Source organism: Peromyscus californicus, unplaced genomic scaffold, assembly GCF_007827085.1.
Source record: "Peromyscus californicus insignis strain IS unplaced genomic scaffold, ASM782708v3 Scaffold_1__1_contigs__length_55948999, whole genome shotgun sequence".
Lineage (NCBI taxonomy): Eukaryota > Metazoa > Chordata > Mammalia > Rodentia > Cricetidae > Peromyscus > Peromyscus californicus.
The window spans coordinates 21,463,234-21,483,664 of NW_026294492.1; the positions used below are offsets into that span (position 1 = coordinate 21,463,234).

Sequence of the window (20,431 nt, forward strand, 5' to 3'; positions counted from 1 at the left end):
GGCAGTAACTATTGCTGCTGCTCTTCTAAATGGTAGATTTCAGACCAATAGTTTACAAGTCCACAGTCCTTGTATGTGAAAATGGCTCAACTGTAGGACACCTCCCCACCCCTCCACACACAAAGGCCGTATATACCAATGGTGATTTCCAGTGCCAGTGAGCAAGATTAAGATAAAATGTAATAATTCCCCTCCGTTTGGAGTTCCTCTCTTAATACAGAGCTCCTGTCCTGGTCATCACTGCACAAACAGGCAGGCTGTGCCCTCTGAACTTCTCCACTTGGGACCTTGGCTTCTTCCCAGTCATGCTTGGGGGCCATGGCCATCCACTACTGTAACCTCCTTGCTCCTGCTTCTTTGACTCGAGTGGTACTTCTTCCTCAAGACAAAAGAGCCTCTCAAATGTAAGCCCCAACAAAAGGTCAGAGAGGAAACATAATTTATTGATAAAGGAGAAGTACATAGACTTAATGTTTTTTACAATAATTCTGTTAAATGAGTTTGGTGTATTTCTAATTAATTTTTTGTTCCTCTAATTTAGCCACAAAAATCTATGCTATAGTACATATGATCTTGCCACTTGCTGTGTTCTCTTCGTAATATATCCTGGCCATTTTTCTAAACTAGGGTCTGTAGGTCACGCTCATTCATTTTCTCTGGTGGCTACACAATCCCCCAATGGAAGATTGACAGTAGTCTATTTAGCTCCTCAGTCCATGGATCTGAAGTGGTGTTTACATGCCTCCCCTCGTGGACTTGTTATTTATTTTCCCCTGCATTTAGCTTCAGTCCTCTGCCTTCCTGGGAGGCCCAGGTCACTCAGATACACTACGCCAAATAGGTTTGTTAGAGGTCCAGTCTGCTCAGGCAGTGAACACACCTACAACTTCATGGTTTGAGGGCATGATATGAGTGAGCCTGAGGTTGCCTCTTGCTCCACTGAAATGAAGAAGCATCTAAACTGTGAGTTGCCCTGAGTTAGTAACAGCCTGTGCTAACACGCATACTCTGGCTGACTGGGAAATGGAGGTGCTGATGTGAGCCTGGGGTCCTCCCTGATTGGCTGAGAGCTCTGGGGTGGACTGTAAATAATCGGATGCTTAGAGCTGTCAGAGAGCCCAGAAGTTGTGAGTGCTCAATGATTGTGTGTCTGCACTGAGTTCCATGGGAGTGCTCAATGATTGTGTGTCTGCACTGAGTTCCATGGGAGTGCTCAATGATTGTGTGTCTGCACTGAGTTCCATGGGAGTGCTCAATGATTGTGTGTCTGCACTGAGTTCCATGGGAGTGCTCAATGATTGTGTGTCTGCACTGAGTTCCATGGGAGTGCTCAATGATTGTGTGTCTGCACTGAGTTCCATGGGAGTGCTCAATGATTGTGTGTCTGCACTGAGTTCCATGGGAGTGCTCAATGAGTGTGTGTCTGCACTGAGTTCCATGGGAGTGCTCAATGATTGTGTGTCTGCACTGAGTTCCATGGGAGTGCTCAATGATTGTGTGTCTGCACTGAGTTCCATGGGAGTGTGTTTTTGGAGAATACTGGGACTGCTGAGAGTCAAGAGGATGTTGAACTGAAGAGGTCCATTCTGTGTGTCCTTCCATGGCAGTCTGGGTGATATCATTTCATGTCCGTTGATACACTGATATAGTTTCTATGTATTTACCTCATACAGAAACAAGATGTAAGCGTCATGGCTCAGCCATACAGTACCCGTAATAATGTACACTTTCTTCTATGCCATAAAACTGCTCCATTAGTAAATTGTGAGTGTTTTGGTTTTTGAATGCTTAGGAAAGCATAATTTTCAAACAATCAAGAAAGCCATTTTTAAAAAGTCACTGGACCAACTTCAATAGTATTTGGCCAGTGAAATTGGCCTTGGACTCATCTACCAGAATCCATTCCCTTCCTAAGTCTTTCTTCCTCTGTAAGGAAAAGAGGGGAGGGAGGGAGAGAGGAAAGGTGGGAAGGAGGGAGGGAGGAAGGGAAGAAGGAAGGGCATATTCTTCCGAGTGGCAGGTCCACAAACTCGTCCCCCTAGGCAGTAGATTACCCTGCAGCTCTACCTCAGGCATGTTCTGTAGCCTTGTCTGGGAATAGTTAGGCCATCATTACTGTCATGGCTGTTAATTACCTATTTCAGAGAACTGAATAAAATAGTGTTTAGAATGATGTTTTTTTTAATTAAAGATAATAAATAAGTCCCACTTTTCAAAAGCAGCTCCCCAGTTTTGCACAGATGGCTGTTAACAGAACTGAGCCCCCACTGTTCTGTTAGTAAGTGAACTGTCTAGTGAGGTAAAACGTCAAGTGACAGGAGCCCCTGGAATACACCTTTTGGGGTTAAAACACTGACCACATTTAGCATCCTCAGTCCGTCACCACTCCAAGTTCCCACCTGCCCCTTTTCGTCATCTTTTCTCCTCTGCTTCCTCTCTGCAACCTGTTCCCAAAATGTCCCCTTCTGCTTGTCATTGGCCTTGGGAGGGTGGTGGTTCTCAACGCAGAGGTGGGCAAGTGGGTGTGCTGCCATCCGGTATCTGTGTCCTGCTTGGGCAGTATGACAGCATCCTGTACTCACCCTACAGGCATTTGATGGTTACCAGCTACCACCAGGTCTGGGCATCTCAGCGGCACAATGTAGGCAGGGGTGTCTAAGCAAGCACCTACCCGCATCCTAGTCCTCTGGCTCCATCCTCCTTCCCTTCGTCACTCAGCTCTCGACATGACCATGGTCTGTCCCACTGGGCAGCTACTAGGAGCTGGGCGGAGGGAGAGTAAGGGGCTTGAAACAGGGGGGGAAGGTCAATGGGCAAATAGAGTTACATGGGTGAGTTGGCTCTTGAAGGTAGATCTGGACAGGCTGGACACCCCCCAGATTGGGAGAACATCAGTTGCATTTCGCTGAGAATGCTGGATAGATGTCTTTGCCTTCTGTGTGCTTGACAGGGTTCCTTGTGCCAGCGCGGCCCATTGCACAGTTGGTCCTGTGGGTCTGCAGCAGAACCAGCCACAGGATCTTGTTAGTTTTCAAAAGACAAATGTCTCCTCCAGCTCCAAGAGAGTCTGTGGAAGACATGCACATTGCCTGCATGTGCTCTGTGGGAACAGAAGAAAGGGGAGATCCACTGCCTGGTACTACAGACAGCTTCTACAGTCTACAGATGACGTTCGAGAGCAGGCTAATTCCAACATTAGCCAAAATGGCATGTAAGCCAGACCAAAACAACAGCAAAAATACCGACATTCATTTTATGAACCGCTTAATTGCCCATGTTAGTCACAAAGATAAAATCACTACACGTGCTCCGCCTCTAAGTGCTGTTTTCCATGATGATGAGCACAAGCCAGCTGTCATTAAACATCAGCCAGAGCACTGTATCCTAAAGACATTGAAGGTGACTTCTAAACATTCTGGTTGGGACCGTGGCATCTTATGTTAGTCCCTGAAAGGTTTACTTGTTGGACACATGTTTTTAATTAACTAGCAAACAGTCAGTTGATACAGGCCCATTTGCGATAACTCCAGATGTCGTAAGGGTCACGGAGCCAGACCTGCCCGCACTGCTGCTACCAGCGTAAATGTAGCTGGTTGGTTTTAGTTTGGTTTCCTTACAAAGCCGAGAATGGAAGCTGGGGCCTTGTTCATACCAGCTAGGCAAGTGTCTTCCCGTTCGTCCGGGTCTCTGGCCGGGTCTAAAATGTGTGTGAGCACACTGCCTCTGTGCTCTTCTATGGTTTATTGGATTTAGGACTTCCACTTCTAGTGCACAGTGTCCCTCTAGGGAGGGACTGGAAGAAGGTGGGAGTCTAGCTCAGTAGTAGATTGCCTGCTAGGGCAAGTGATGGTTAATTAAAAACATGAACCAGTGGGTTCGGTCCCCAGCAGCAATACATAAATAAATAAGAAATATGCCTGAGGGCTGGTCGAGAGACTGCCTGAGGCCTCTGTGGATAGCCCAGAGCTCACACCAGCTTTGAAGGTTTGGCCAGAATGCCATAAGGAAACAAATCCTCCCATGCTACATACAAGCCCAGCCTCAAGTTAACAGTAAGACCAACATTTTGTTGCTTCATTTTCCTATTAAGTTTTGGGTTGCTGATTGAAGCAGAATTCCAATGTTTTGACACACCACCACATTGTTAACACCATAGGGAGGGTTTGATTATGGGAGAACAAGCCCCGAAAATGGTGATTTCTCTCTCTCTCTCTCTCTCTCTCACACACACACACACGCACACGCACACACGCACACGCACACGCACACCCTGAGGCCTCCCTTGCTTCTCAAGGCTCTGTGTGGTTGCATTCCTCCATTTGATGTGGTTCTCCCTTCGGTGCCAAACGGGGCAATGTGGGAAAATGATGACAGAGCAGAAAAAGAGAGTGGCAGTGACCTGCTTAGTAACGAGAGAAAGAAAACAGATCTCAGGAGTCGAAGCCAAAAATACCTGCTTCTCTGCGCAGTAAGGAGAAAGAAACACGGAGTTCTTTCTGTGACGGGGAAAGACGAGGCTCTGCCAGCAGCCGGTGCCTTGTAGCTGGGCAAGCCAGGAGAGCCAGGAAAGCCAGGGGCTGGTGTAGGTGAGAAGGCAGCTGCCTGAGAAAGGGCGTGGGTTCCTCAGGTTGAGGGGGTGGGGTGCCCGGGGGAGAGAGATGAGGAGCCGAGGCTGCCTTCCAGCCTAGACACGGAACACGCTTTCAACATTTTATCATTCCGACACCGTGCAGTGTTGGAGGCGAGGCCTGAAAAAGCATCACAGTTTAAAAGAAGCAAAAGATGGCCACGCAGGAGCAGGGTCTATTTATTTACAACTCTGAGGCTGGACAGCTTTTCTATTGTGTGGTTTGTGACGATCCAAAGTGACATTTTCTGAGTTTTAAAATTATCTCTTTTTGCACTGTGAAAAGAGCATATATGATTCATCTTAATATTTCTGAGGATCAGTCACCAGCTAACAGGCAGTATTTCGGGTGGGAGGCAGCCTTTTGTAGGCCGCTTTTTTCACCTAACATAGAAGTAAAAAACACCAGAATATGCCTCAAGCTTCGTTTGGAATCATATAAATAGCTCGCTCTTGCACAGTTACAATCGAGTGCCATCGTAAGAACTCCCACGATCCATGAACTGCCTCGTGTGCACCTCGCCCATGCCTGAAGAGGCTCGCACTGCAAGGGCGTTAAGTAAGGCAGCAGAGCTCCAAGGAGACCCGGCAGAGGGGCCTGGACTTTGTCTCTGCGAATATCCCCACCTTGGGCCTTCTGCCTATGTTTCTTCCTGGATGTTTCTGTTTTTTTCAGCCTCTGTAGAACCATCGGCTCATCCTAAATCAAGAGTCAGCAAGCTGTGGCCACTGGACAAATGCAGCCAGCAGCTGGTTATGTGTGGCCCACCAGCTAAGCATGGTTCTTACGTTTTTCCATGGTTAGAAAAACATTTAAAGAATGATGTTTTATAACTTGTGCAAACTGCATGGAATTCAAATTTCTGTAGCCATAAATAAAATTCTATTGGAACATAGCCATGCACATTCATTTACATGTCTTCTAAAGCAGCAAAAGCAATATTTATTAACCGACTCTACCAAAAATGTTTGCTGACCCCTACACTCTTAAAAATCTTCCTTCCCAGTCAGGTGGCGGTGGTACATGCCTTTAATCCCAGCACTCGGGAGATGGATTGCTGTGAGTTCGAGGCCAGCCTGGTCTACAGAGTGAGATCCAGGACAGTCAGTGCTACACAGAGAAACCCTATCTTGGAAAACAACAACTTCCTTCCCATAGAAACTATCTCAGAAAAAGAATACAGATGCCTATTAACTTTGAATGTTCATTTGGGAAATCCAGCACTAGCTTTCACCCTAGTCCTTAGACTTTCATACAGGTTGAGTGTCCTTTATCTGAAATGCTTGGGACCAGAAGTGTTTCAGACTTTTTTTTTAAGATTTTGGAATATTTCCATATGCATAAAGATCTGTCTTCAAGATGGGACCCAAGTCTAACAAGAAATTTATTTCTCTTTCATATGTACCTTATATACATAGTCTGAAATTAATCTCATATAATAGTTTTGGTGTACCTGTGGGTTTGTGTGTGTGTGATATGTATGTGTGGGGTGTGGAAGGTATGTGGGTCTGTGCATACGTACATGTATGTATAATCTACGAGTAATAGGAGACCAGAAGAGAATGCCTCCCTTAATCTCTTGGAACAGGGACTCTCTCTCCCCCTGGGTCTAGACTGGTGGCCAACAAGCCCCAGCGATCCTCCTGCCTCTGCCCCCACAGTGCTTGGGTTACAGGCATGGGCAGGCATACCTAGTCATTACCTTCAAGCTGGGGATTCGAACTAGGGTGTTCATATTTGCCCAGCAAAGCACTCTTACTCTGCTGAGCTATCTCCTCTGTCGTGGGCCTGTGTTTTAACTGTAACCTGTCCTGTAAGATTGGGTATGAAAATTTCCCCTGTGATACCAGTTGGCACTTAAAAAGCTTCCAGTTCTGGAGCATTTGGGATTTTAGTTTTTCAGATTAAGAATGTTCGACATGTACTACAAATATTTATTGGAAACCCAATATAGCTTGTCATTATTCTTATTTCTGGGGTTATAGACATAAACAAAATCAGCAAAGTTCCCCATTCTAGAAAAGTTTGCATTCTAATAAATGGTGCTCAGGAAAGTCAGTGACGAATTAGTATAGCCAACAGGGTGTCTTTTAGGAGTACGGGCCTTAGGAAGCATAACAGGAAAGGGTACAGCCAGAGGTAGAAGTGACTAGCTATATACAGGAAGGTTCGGTGAGAAGATGGCATTGGGTTAAAACCTGAAGAAGATGAGGGAGAAAAGACCAAAAGTGCCTGGCAAGAGAACAGTGGGAACAGCCCTAGATGGGCAGTGAGCCAGGAGGGCGATGGTGGAGAGTTGATCCTGGCTCATTCAATATGACCTGTGAGAAAAGAGGCAAGGGGTGGGGGCAGTGGCTGGGACTTTTCATTGAGGAACTACAAGGCGAGAGTTGTCGTTCCTAAAGTGAGATATATGCAGGAAGAGTTCATCAATTAGGTAGGGTTTGCTGTGAACAGTTTGTTCGAAGTGTATTATCTGGGTCCTGATTATAGTACCAGTCTGATCTAGAGTTATCCTTTTGGAAGTTGTCAGAATAAAGGCGAAAGTTAAGTAATAAGGTTGCCTGTGAATCATTTGAGAAGCCCTTGGTTCTTTATCTCCAGGATCTCTCTCACTCTGCGACTAAACATAGCTTTTCTTAACCTCATTTTGTTTCTAATTTACCATATGTGGGCATCCGGATCTGCCACGTCCCTCTTGCTTCCTCTCTAGGCACAGTCCTCTACTGAGTAGGTAGCCCGGCCAGTCTGAGGAGTTAGGCCTCTCAGTGGGCCAGAAAGCTGTTAAGTATGGCCCAAGACACATGATCTGCTGTCTACAATGAATTCCTTGCTTTTGATCCTTGTTGGTTGGGTTTTTTGTTTGATTGTTTTAATGTCTATGTGTGCGGTACCTGGGAGTAAGTATATGTAACTATGTACATTCAGATCCCCATCGGGGCTAGAAGAGGTATCAGAGCCCCTGGAGCTGGAGTTACAGGTGGTTGTGAGCTATCCAGCGTGGGCTCTAGAAACCAAGCCTGGGTCCTCTGTAAGACCAGCTAGTGTTCTTAACTGCCGAGACATCTCGGGATCCTCCTGCACTTGGGTTTTTGTTGGTGGTGGTATTTGTTTGGCTTTGACTTTGGTTTGGGTTTGGGGGGCAGATTCTCAGTATGTGGTTTGGGCAGGCCTGAGACTCACTGTATAATCCGGTCTGAACTGAAGCTCATGGCGGTCCCTCTCAGACGCTCCCGATGCTTCTGGACTGGGAGGCCGATTCGCCCTCTCCTCTGCCTGTGTCCAGTGTCTGAACACGGTCAGTGAAGAAGGCCAGCTGCAGCAGGTGTGTGCTGCACTGCCCAAGTGGACTGGTAAAGTGCCAATGCCCAGACCTCGTCTCAGACCTGCTGGACCTCATGCATTCACTGCCTTCTAGGGTGGGGCCTGGCTTTGTGAATCTTTAACAAGCTCCCCAGATCCTTCTTAAGTAAACACGGAAACTACTAGTACAGAGAAACTTTGCAAACCCAGTTTCATTTCCAGTTTGGGTAGGTTCTCTCCACTCCCAACCCTGTCAGTTTTCTGCTCTCTGGTGCTCTTGGAGCACTTACCCACTTTGTAAAGCTAAGGTAAGAAATCAAGCAAGCAGCAGCACCATGGCAACAAGTTGTAAAGCGAAGAGTGCCGGTTCCTGGGCTAATCTCATCTTCTGGTGTCTTTTCATTTGGGTATGCAAGCCAGGCTCCAGCTACCTCCACACTAGTCATTGGAGCACAGGGGCATTGTGTGTGCGTGCCATTCATGTGGAGGAGCCTTTAGCAAAACACCACGGAACAGGAAGCAAGTAGATGCCCTCTCCTCTGAGGCAAAAGCTTTGCCTCTTCCTCTCTGCATCTGCCTGTGGATGACCTTAAAACCTATGTTTTTGTGAGGCAAGGAGTTGTTGGGAAAGATAAATTAGGTTTGAGTAACTACTGAATGCATCCAATAAAAATGTTTCAAAGGTAGTTCATAGGAAAAGTAGACTGGCTCTGAACAATACAAGGACATTAAGCCCTTCTGGGGCAATGCAGATTTGTAAATGTATAACAAATAGAAGGTACGTTCACTCACACCTGACCAGTGGGATTTGAAAGTAGTTTTACTTTAAGAGATTGTGATGGAATTAACTACAGTTCATAGGCCAGGGATAGGGCTGAAGCAAGAGGGGAAAACTTTTCCCAGCCTTTCCGTGGGATGTCTCTAGTGGCTAGCTATCTTCTCAGTAGTTTCTACCAAGTCTTACTAGGACATCTACCAAGCCCATTATTGTTTGGGGGGCCTTCCTTAAAATGCGTTTCCACATGCTAACAGAATCCTGATGGTGGACATCTGTTAAGATTACTGCCCCTTAAAGGCTTTTCTGAAATGTTTAACAAACTTAAGAAAGCACATTACTGAACAAAGGCTTGGTTAGAGCCCATGTTGTTAGACTCTGTTTGTAATTAAAATATTCCCATCTTCTGTATCCTTTAAATGTAAATTTTTCTTGCTTGCATTCCACTGGAAAGGGTCAGGGCCTCTGATCTGTGCGGTTCTCTTTGGTTCCCAAGAGTTTTTTTTCTGGAATGAGAAAGACTCTTTTTTGCTTCAGCTCTGGTACTTGGTTAAGTTTAGTAAGATTTCCTGGAAAAAGCCTCAAGGGCTTGGTCATCACCTGACACACTCAAGCCACATGTAGAGGTAGAGATCGGGTCTGTGTGTTGGGGGGTTTTGAAGTGCCAAAAGTGGTAACCGAAAACCGGGGAGTCGGGCAGATTTACATCAGAGACCCAGAGTTAGCTGTGTCTGCCATCACCACCTTGTGCGCCTTAGTGGGATTATGTAGCTTATTCACCTTCCAGCCTTCTCATCTGAAAGATGGAATAACCCTTCTTGTATTAGGTACATTTTGGTCCCTGGAACAAAAGCAGGTTAAGGAAGGAAGGAAGGGTTTGCTTTGGCTTACAGTTCAAAGGCATACAGTCCATCCTGGCAAGGGAAGTATGCAGGAGCAGGAGGTGCTGGTTACATTGTGTCCACAGTCAGGAACCAGAGCTTGTGCTTAGATCTCTTTCCTTTCTATCCAGTCCAGGACCCCAGCACATGGAATGGTACTGCCCACGTTAGAATGGGTCTTCCCACCTCAATTATTCTAATCTAGATAACCTCTCAGAGATATACCCAGAGATTTGTTTCCATAGCAATTCTAAATCCCGTCAGATTAATGATCAAGATTATCCATCGCCCCACTCCTGATGTAGAGCATAATGCAGACATAGTTAGTACTCAGTGAGTGGAGTTAGTCTGCCTTCTGTCCCATGGGGAATTCATTGCAGACTAAATCTCCTTTTCTTGCCATTGGAGTTCTTTTCATGCATACTTTCCCCTAAGCAGAGAACAGCTAATTGACAGTACCCACAAAGTATGTCTTCATCTTTTTTAATTGTCCTTTTAATAATGCCATAAACATCTAAGAAATTGCTTCAGTTCGGTTTCAGCTTCTTCAGACTTGGCTCCAAAGAGGAACATTTTCTGGGTGCCTAATCATCTTTGTCATTATCTCAGAACATTTCCATTTTTATCTGTTTCTCTAAAATTGAGAGACAAGAAATAGAATACAGTATTCCAAGCAAGCAATGGAGTGTGTTCAGCTTTACTACAAGTATGTGTAGACAGTCCTGCACGGATGTCCCTGGGAGCCTCCTACCCCAGTGTGGCTCCCCAGATTTCCCCTACTTGTGATTTTGAGTACTCATTCTAATCTGTCTTTTATTTTCTTCTTCTCTCATGCACATTGGGATCTTTCCATATTGTATTATACCCCGATTTTGCTTAACTGAGGATCAAGAGACTCTTGATATGGCTCAAAATTAAAATGAAATCACAAAGTGAAGTAGGCACTAACAACAAGTCTAGGAAGTGTGCATATAAGTATGTATATGTGATATATGTATGTATTGTATATATGAATTTTTTAATCCAACTAGGATAGCTGTGACATATGTATCTTAAACTAAGAAGGAGTAAGGTGACAATCAAGGTGATAGATAAATATGATGGCTGGTTTAGGTAAGGAACAGACTTTTCTTGAGGGGGTGTTCTTCAAGACCAAGACATGTACTGTAGCCCAGGTTTGCCCAGAACTCACTATATATCCTCAGCTAACCTCAAACTCATACAGATTCTCCTGCCTCAGCCTTCTAAGTCCTGAGATTACAGAGTGAACTACCACACCAGGTTTAGGGAATAATCTTTCTTTTTTTCCCTGAGACGGGGTTTCTCTTTGTAGCCCTGGCTGTCCTGGAACTCTCTTGTAGATCATGCTGGCCTCGGAACTCACAGAGATTCACCTACCTCTGCCTTCAGAATGCTGGGATCAAATAGGGAGTAATCTGTAAAGCATTCAATATTGGGGCCAGAGAGATGACTCAGCACTTGCCGCTCTTCATGAGGTCCTGGGTTCAATTCCCAGCAGTCACATGGCAGCTCACAACCAACTCTAGTTCCAGGGGATCCTAAGCCCTCTTCAGGCACAAGGCATGCACTTCGTACACAGACAAACAAACACGCAGACAAAACACCCACACAAAAGACAGACGAGTCTTCCTATGAAAGAATTCCCAATGAAACAGAAAGAATTTGGAACCAGAAGGACAGGCTCAAGCATTGTAGTTGGTCTTCTTGGATAAGATCCTGAAACTATGAGCCTCATTTTTCTCACCTGTGAGTGGATCTAGTTAAGTCTGGTTGGCAGAGTTGTTGTGGAGTTTAGATATTATGGAATGCCTGGCCAAAGTAGGTACTCATTAAACACCAGTGACTTGTAAGGACTGGCCTGGCCTGCCTCCAGGAGATACACTCCGGTACCATGGAGTGCCCTGGCATTCCTCTGCCTCACGGGGACTTGCTGGGATGACCTGGTCATATGTTTATTTGGGAAAATGACACCTTTAAACTGTTAAGCAGACTGTTGATCTTTGTTGGCAGTAAGTAACCCTTTGTCTTTCCTTTAGCTTGGAGCTAGAGGCAACCTGTCTCCTGGTTATGGTCCTGAAAATTCCCATGTCCATGCGTTATCCTCCCACACCCCTCACAACTGTCCCGTGGAGGAGGCAGCCTGGACAGCTCCCTGTCCCTTGGAACCTAAGTCAAGAGCATTATCAGAGCATGGGGGCTGTCCCAGGTGTCCCTGAAAGTATCTTGTCCTCACTCCTGGGCATGAATACTCAGCCCAGAGTTATTCTAGTATTTTCTTTTGGAGTGCTTGGTGCTGTTCGACTATTAGTATAAGCCCTGTTGTTAATCTAATCCTCGTAATGCCTTGAGAGATGATCTGTTTTAAGAGTGGCGTCCTCTCTGTCGTGCTGATGAGATGCTTGAGTCGAGAGACCTCTACAGGGAGGAGAGCGATGAGCGTGCATCCCTCACCATTCTGGTCTCCATCTAAAAGATGTTTTCTTCATTTTACTCGGGAGTTGCTGTTTCATCAGGGGTCAGTGTCAGACCCCGTTGTCCTAAGTCAGGCTTTCAGACAGGCTGGCTCCCTGCATTCTGTTGTCACACTGCAGCCAGCCAGTCAAGTCTTCAGTAGGAGAGACGTTCTGACTAAGGTTCACAGAAGGCCCCCCCCGTCAGTTTCATTTACATGGAAATAGATTAATCTTCATCAGAAACAGTTGCTCTGCTCATCTTTTAGAGCTAAGGAGATTGCCTTTTGTTCTGTTTAACTAACTGTCGGATGAAAAGGTTTTCCAACTCTGACTTTCAAATTTATACATGCCAATTTAGTTTCATCTCTACAAATTAGCACCTAACTTCAAGTTTCATTGTAATCCATGAAAAATGACTCCATGCTTCTGCATCCAAACATCCCTCTCACCCCTCCCCCAGATTCAGCCACAGGCCCTGCCACACCCACAACACGTCCTCACCTTCTCGCCCGCCCCTCTCTGAGCTCCACTGTAGAGATCAGAAGGGGCAGCAACTTGCCCAACTCAGCCCACAGTAGCCACTTCCGGGCTTAGCCCTGCCTTTTTCCCACCAGCCCCATGTCTCTGGCAGGATCTGAGCAAGCCCTGGAGTCTCTGCTGCACAGGGTGAGTTTTCCATATGTTCAGCCCATTATTATTATTGTTGTTGTTATTGATAGTTCATCAGTAGCAAATAATGGGCGCTCACAAGCCATTACTTGTACCTTCCACCCTTTGAAAATATAATGGTGTTTTTATTTCACGGCATCAGTCTTTGTTTATTCACACGATCAGGACAGCATTCAGGCTCTAACCAGCCTGTTAAATATTTACCCATGAGGTGGGCATTGTCGTATGAATCAGCAGCACTTATAGGTGTGCGATACTGGATCTTAGGTCATGTATCCTAACACGCTAAGAAACTCCTGAGTTAAACTCACGGTGAAGCTAGCATCTTTTGTTTTATTCCAAGACAGGATTTCTCTGTGTAACAGCCCTGGCTGTCCCAGAACTCACTCTGTAGACCAGGCTGGCCTCGAGCTCACAGAGATCCGCCTGCCTCTGCCTCCTGAGTTCTGGGATTAAAGGTGTGCGCCACCACCGCCCGTCACAAGCATCCTTTTAAAATGAGCCCAGTTAGGTCTCTTTTATAACACCTGATAGACTTCAGCTAGCTGAGTACAGCAAGCTAAATGATTCAAAGGTAGATACCAAGAGTGATCAGTTCATCGCATCCAGAATCAGGCCGGTCTGACTGTTGAGGAGATGTGGGTGAGTGCTGAAGTATGAACGTGAAGAGGACCGCTGTCCCCCCTGCTCTGCGGACGAGTGCAATGGGAGATGAGCCATGCGGTATCTGCTTTAGCGATCTTCGGAGTGCCTCAGGAGCTTTCTCCTCATCAACATCCTGACCTGAGGACTGTAGGGGGCCACGCCAACTGTTCTTCCCAACCCTGTAGCCTTTTGTGATTAAATTCACTCTCCTCTCAGGAAGCAAAGTATGTCAGCAAAAATATCAGGGGTGCTAGTGACCGGCACGTAGACCTGCCGTCTAGTCTTGGTTGACCACTGGCTAGTTGTGCAAACCTCAGTAATTTCCCTCTAAGTCTTGCTCTCCTCACCTAGAAAGTTATGGCAGTTCTCACCTCACTGAGTTGTAGGGAAGGCAAAATTAGACGATGTGACGGAATAGCAACAAGTGTCGGCTCTTGATAGTCAGAGAAACGGGCCTGGCCACAAGACTCTAGATTTCTTCCTACCTCTGTCTCTATTCACCACCACAAGCAGCTTTTGTGTATGGCTGCTTTTCAGAATGACACAACTCCAGCAGAGAGAGAGAGAGAGAGAGAGAGAGAGGGAGGGAGGGAGGGAGGGAGGGAGGGAGAGAGAACAGGAATGTGAGAGAGATCAAGATAGATGGAGAAGAGAGGAGAGAGATTGAGAGGATGGCCTTAGACCGTTTTCCTTTCATACAATTTAACAAATGCTTGAAGATCTATCTTATAATGTTTTATACAAGCCAAAAGCCCACTGCAGTCAATTCCAGGAAACTGTCCAAGTTAGTTTACTCATTTTGGAATTTTTGTAATACCAACAATGATTTCTCTGAGTAAGGAGCGAGTAGCCCGGGTCTTGGTATTTACCTTAGTTTTCTACCTTGTATATATACTTAACCAGTAATCACAAGTTCAATCGTAAATACTGAACTCTTGGTTTTTGTCCTCTAGAACTTTCTTCCCGGTTGGTTTTCTAACCTAATGGACTCATTAGAACCTGATGGAGAGTGTGCCTTGTGGGTTAGAAGTAAGGACAGAAAGCTGGTCCCCAGTTCACAGGGTGTTGCTTACTCCAGTATCCATCTCACAGTAGTGAGAGAAGCCCTGGCCCTCCTGGTCCTGGACAGTTGTGGAACATAGATGACCTGTCGGTGGGTACCAGGGCACGGGCTGCTGTCAGTTCTCAGTCCTCTTCTGAGTCAACCAAGTGAGGGCTGAGTATCTGCACTCCTTCTCCGACCTCCTCACACCACCTGCCCTTTGTTTGTTGGGATTTCTCATCCCCAAAAGCAAACATAAAATTCATCTTTACCAGCAAAATGAATTTCAGAAATCTGCAGTCAGTGGAGTAAGGATTTCGAGTTCAGTGTGTTCTCTGTGTCATGGCCCTAGACTGAGTCACCCTGCCCTCCACTCTCTAGAAAGGAGCTTGCAGGTAGTTACTGTGACATTCATTCACAGCATTGGAGCTGGAACTCATACAAGAAATGATCACAGCATTAAGGGCCTGGGGTATTTTGTTTTATTTCCCAACATATTACAGGGGGAGTTTAAGGGCAGTATAGAAATATATACATTAAAATAAAATGAAAAAATGGCAGCAGGAAAGATTGAGGGTGATAAATGAAATCCGCATTGTAAATTTCTGAACTGTTTCTTTTTATCATTATGCACTTCATTTCTGTGGAAAGAGTCTCACCCGTGTGAAAGTTCTGGCGACTATTTCAGAATCAAGGCTGACTATCAGATTATTGATTGGATCAGCCTGTTTGTTCCCATCTCTTTGTCTTGGATGTCTTTTAGAATGCACAGGTCAAAGCTGATGAACTCTAGAACTGGCTGTCAGTTCCCTGTCAGGCCAGGGGTTTGATGAACAACTTGTCTTTGTCCAGCACTAAATTGGCACAACGTGGAGTATGAAAGTGAGATGTGCCCCTGAGCCAGTTAGAAGTGGCAGATATGTACTGCTGTGTGACATCATCTGCAGGATGTTCAGTTGTGTGACCTATTAGTGCAACAAAATGAATTAAAATACAGACATTTGATGCTCATATTCCAACCTCATTAACCCAAGTCAGCTGGCGGCCGGACCATGATGAGATGCCAAGTCTGCGGGATACCATGCCCTATGTCGCCTCGACTCTAAGACAAGTTCCTTGTGCTCTTGTCTTTTCAGTGCCCTCGGAGGCTCCTCGGCTCTTCATATCCCCGCCTTTCCAGGAGGAGGATGTCTCATTGATTATGTGCCACAAGTGTGCCACCTGCTCACCAACAAGGTAAAGGCAAGTCCCCTGACCCCTGTGTCTCGTGAGAGTCCCTCCTCCAGAACGCGGCTACAGCTGTCAAATCAGGGTTGCCGCACCTCACCCGCCCCTTTGCCTTCAGCCTCTGCCTGGCCTACTCTGAAGGACAGCTCATCTGTTCCTCCTCCTCCTTTCCCTTTTCTGAGGACCCGGCTTCCACCTCTTATCTTCATCTCTTCCCCTTTTTAATGGCAGTTTCCGTCAACTCTTCGAAGGCCCGTATCGCCTACATTTTTGGTGCGTCTTGTGTCTTCTTAGGGTTTTACGTTTGTGAACCCCCTTCTCCCCAGTCATCTGGTGTACACACATGTCCACGGCCAGCCCATGGCAGGATGATTCTTTACACCAGCCTTCATTTCCTTCTGCTTTCTTATCTCACCCATTAATTAATTGTCTGTCCTTCATTCTTGTCATGCCTGGAAGCAGTTGACCAGAGTTTTTGTTCCTCTAGGGGCAAGAGTTCCGGGTCAGCCGGTCTTCTCCCCACCAGATCGGATCAGCTGAAGTTTCCCCTTAGCTGTATTCAGAAGCGTATAGCTGAGTTTACTGTAGTGGTGGTAGGCAACTTTTTCCCAAAAGTGTGAGCATATACTTGTTAATGCCTAGCCAATCTATTTAGCTGAACACTAGAGATATTAACGCACTGGTAGTCCTGGCTCTTTCCCATCCCACATGGACCGTGACTCAGTTGGCTTAATTGCCAAAGTGTTATTTTCTTTGCTCCTGTTGACTCGTTCATATTGGCTGGGAAAACAGATCTTTTGTTTATCTCTCTCATTCAGAAGATAGTTCATCTCTCTATAGGACATATTTTTTAAAGAACAATGATATTTCAGAGGCTTCAGTATTAATTTTTAAATGTCAGGGAAACTAAAATCTGGCGAGGCTACAACGTGTGGGACTGGCCCAGATTCCAAGGCACTTAGCTTCTTGGAGTGGTGGCTTCTGCTGAGACAAGGTCCCTCCTCCCTTCACGGTTCCCCTCCAAGCCAGAGTAGAGGGCAGGACTCTTATTTACATTCTGGGGCTTTGCACTGCCTTCAAATCTGTGCTCCAGAATTCCAGAGAAAAATGTAAATTGTGTCTTCCAGAACTGAGAAGAAAAGCCTTTTTAAAGCTCCCCAATTGAGATTAATTTCTAGTCACACATTTTCCTCAAAAAAAAAAAAAAATTAGAATATCGTTTTCTCAGAAATATAAGAATCAGTGTTTTTCTTATCTGGTTCCCTTTCATTAATTTTACTTGTCTTTAAAATTGGTGTTCTTCTGTTTGTTCTAAACGAGGACAGCATGGGCTGCTTTTAGGAGCAGTCTCTTCAAATGAGTTTCCATAATTACATCGGAATCTATCTTTATAGCCAGTTTTGTTGTGGGTTTCTGTTCAAATGCTTTTCTGTTTTTAAAATCAAGTACACAGAACTGTTTTCATCCTTTTTTTAAACAAAGCCACTTAAGCAAACTTATCATCTGTTTTTCTTTTCTGAAAATAACATCTGATCTTGCATTAAGCCTGCAAAGTAAGCCTTGTTTTTGTAAATTGACATAAACCGCTATTATATAAATAGAATTGTTTTACTTTTCGAAGGTAGAGCCTGGCTATCAGGAACACTTGTGTCAAGGTTATGCTGAGTACTTTATCTTGAGCTCTTCTTAGCCATGGGAATGCAGTGTGGCTACGGCCAATAAAAACAGGGGTTTTTTTTTGGGGGGGGGGTCTGTCATCATTTCTTTCAGCCACAATGAGACCATTATAAAGAATGTGTTTTTATGGTAGAAGCTATTGTATAACTAGCTTACTTTCGGCTACCTAGCATAATGATTTAACTTTTTTTTGTAGAAATTGTCATTTTTATGCTAACAAGGATATACAAAAATGCAAAATAAAATCACCCATTATAATACTTCTCATTTGAATATTAAGATTTTTGAAGAAATTAGGCATTCTCTTACCTTTTTAATTTTATCTTACCCTTTCAATAGGAGTTCAAGATAACCAAAAAGCCCCCACTTGACGAAATCGCTTTATAAAGAATGTCTGCTCATAAATACAAAAGGAATAATAGAACTTTTTTAGCTCACCATTTCTCAACCCCAAATGAAATAATTCAGAGAAGAATCTCCCAATTGATATTGAACCCATTAAGTGAATGACTGATGGGGAACCAAGTCTTCCCATGCTTTGAGAGATACATTAGCAGAATGCTCGCACTGAGAAGTGGGGGGTGTGTCTTTGTGTGTATACTATGACATACACTCACTATGGCAAGGAAGAGCGTCCCTCTACAATGGAGTGATTTTCCCAAATGATGAAGCCAATATCACCTAGGAAAATTTCTTGCCAAAACCCTTTAATCCAGTCTAATCATACCTTTAGCTCTAGCTTCTAATGTATAGGAAAATACAGACAATAAAGGAAACAGAAAACTGAGACAATCTATAAGACCATTAACCCAATCTCTTTGAAAGGCAATACCATTTATGCCTGTTTGTGTGGACACACACACACGCACACACAAAAAAGATATACATGCTGTTATTATGTGATTAAAATATTTTAAAAATATAAACAGCATATCCAATCCTGAATTATACAGTTTGGGGAACAATGTTTTGGAGGCCATGAAGAAAAGCTGAACATGGACAGGGTAGCAGATGACATCGGAATGCTCATTAAACCTGGTGGGTGTGACAACTGTATTTATGGCTTCCTAAGGAGAATGTCTGATTCTTTTGGAGTTGCATATTAAATGAAGTATTTGGGGTGAACCATCAGGATGTCTCTAATTTCCTTTGAAATGTTTCAGCAAGATTGATTGATAGGTTGATAGATAGGTAGGTAGACGGCTGGAGGAAGCAGCTAGGCAAAATACTCACCGTTGTTGAATGTAGGGTGGGAATGTGAGTGTTCATTTCCCTGCTCCTTCTGCTTCTCCTGATCTTTCCAGTTTTCTATAATAGAGCATTTTCAATCTTTCTGCACTAATTCTCGGTCTTGGGTTCCCGTTCCAGGTACAGTATGTGATTCAAGGATATCACAAAAGAAGAGAGTATATCGCTGCTTTCCTCAGTCACTTTGGCACGTAAGTTCTGCCTTGTCTACACCATGTCCCAGCAGTGCACTTGGTTCTCATGTGTGGGGCCTTCTCTGTGACCTTCTGGCTTTGGTGCTCACCCTAAAGCTGCCGGGCTGCCTTAGCTTTTAGCATCCTTTAGCAAACAATAGAACCAAGTGTGTATGCCTCTGCCAAACACAGCCATCACGGTGGTCTCTGCAGCCATCGTGGGTGGAAAGCCTGTTTTTTGGGGAGCTTGTACTGCACCTTCACCCCCATTGCCTTCTAGTTGTCTGGAGGTGACCAACAGGGCCTTTTTTCTATGCTTTTTTAAAATTAATTGTTAAGTTAGCATGTAAGTAATGGGTTTCATTCTGGCATTTTCCATACACATGTCATTCTCCTTTGTTCTTGTCCTTCCTCTAAATACCCTGCCCATGTCCCCTGTGTCTCTTGCTGACCCTTCTTCCTCCCAGATAGTCTCCCCTTTACTTTCCTGTCTCACGGATTCCAGTACCCTAGCCTTCCTCATAAACTCCTCCCTTCTTAGGCGGCTCTCTCTACTCTCATGACCTACACACACATATTTGAAAGTAGATTCCACATATGTGAGAAAACATGTGGTATTTGTCTTTTCCGAGTCTGCTTTATTTCGCTTAACATAATGATTTCCAGTTCTGTCCGTTTTCCTACAAGTGCCATAAAGAAGAATGAAATCCATTGTCTGTGTGTACCACATTTTGGTTGTCCATTCAGCTGGTGATGGACATCAAGGATGGTTCATTCAGGCACTTGATAAGCACATTTTATCGCAGGTAGCCCTGAGACTTGGAAGGTTAGTGAGCCAGTGAAGTTTCACTAGAAGAGGGGCCAGCAAGGCAGGAATCGTATCTCCCCAGGATCTGGTTCTCCTTACAGGACCCTACCACCCTTAGTGCCTCACAGATTCGGGAAGGGCACCTAATGTTACACCTAACCGTGATGAGTTATACTGCAGAGGGGTGAGAAGATGGCCCAGGAGGCAGGTGGGGAGCGTCTGACTGCTCGCCAAGCATGGAGTGTTCTTCCCACTGCTGCCGTGTGCATTTGCCCTTCCCTCTGGATGCCAGAAGCGATGCTGTTTGCAGCCCTGTTTCTTCTAAGTACTGTCAGGGGTCCTAGAAGCTCCCCCTAGGGCTCAGCACAGTCGGGGCACCAGTGTGTTTTCTTTACAGCCTCTGAAGGTGGAGCCCCCTGCCCGGTGTTTGTGCTGGAGATTTCAGGGCCCTGCTTCTTAGTTCAGAAATGACTGGAAAATAATTGAAAGACATAAACAGAAACACAAACTTCCTATTTCAAATAAATAAATAAATAAAAATGACTTACCCAGTAAACAAGTAAAAGCAGAGAAAGTAAGAGTAAAGCGTTCACACTGTAGCATAGTCATGAGCAAAATCTGACTCCTGGGACACTGCCAAGCAATTCTCTCGGTAACTATTACGACGGTTTTCATTATCCTGAATAAAGTGTCGATACCGAGCAGCATGGCTGTCTTTCACATAAGTCTTTCATAGCCAAAATTACTTTCAGCTTTCCTGATGAACATTTTGAAAGAGCACTTTTTATACAGTAGTGGTAATGACATTATTGCTCTAAATTTTGAGTAGATTATCTTTAGCGTATGTGATTGAAAATGAAGAAACTAGTTCAGTCATCTTC

The 20,431-nt window shown here is 44.9% G+C and overlaps 1 protein-coding gene across 2 annotated transcripts in view; it reads left to right on the top strand.

Moving 5' to 3' along the window:
* Window positions 1-20,431, top strand: part of Babam2 (BRISC and BRCA1 A complex member 2) — a 376,695-nt gene that overhangs the window by 281,804 nt on the left and 74,460 nt on the right. For both annotated transcript variants that reach the window (XM_052746193.1, XM_052746194.1), the window contains 2 exons: window positions 15,554-15,653; window positions 18,690-18,760. In XM_052746193.1, the coding sequence (XP_052602153.1) occupies window positions 15,554-15,653; window positions 18,690-18,760 (171 nt within the window). The remainder of the gene's footprint in view (window positions 1-15,553; window positions 15,654-18,689; window positions 18,761-20,431) is intronic.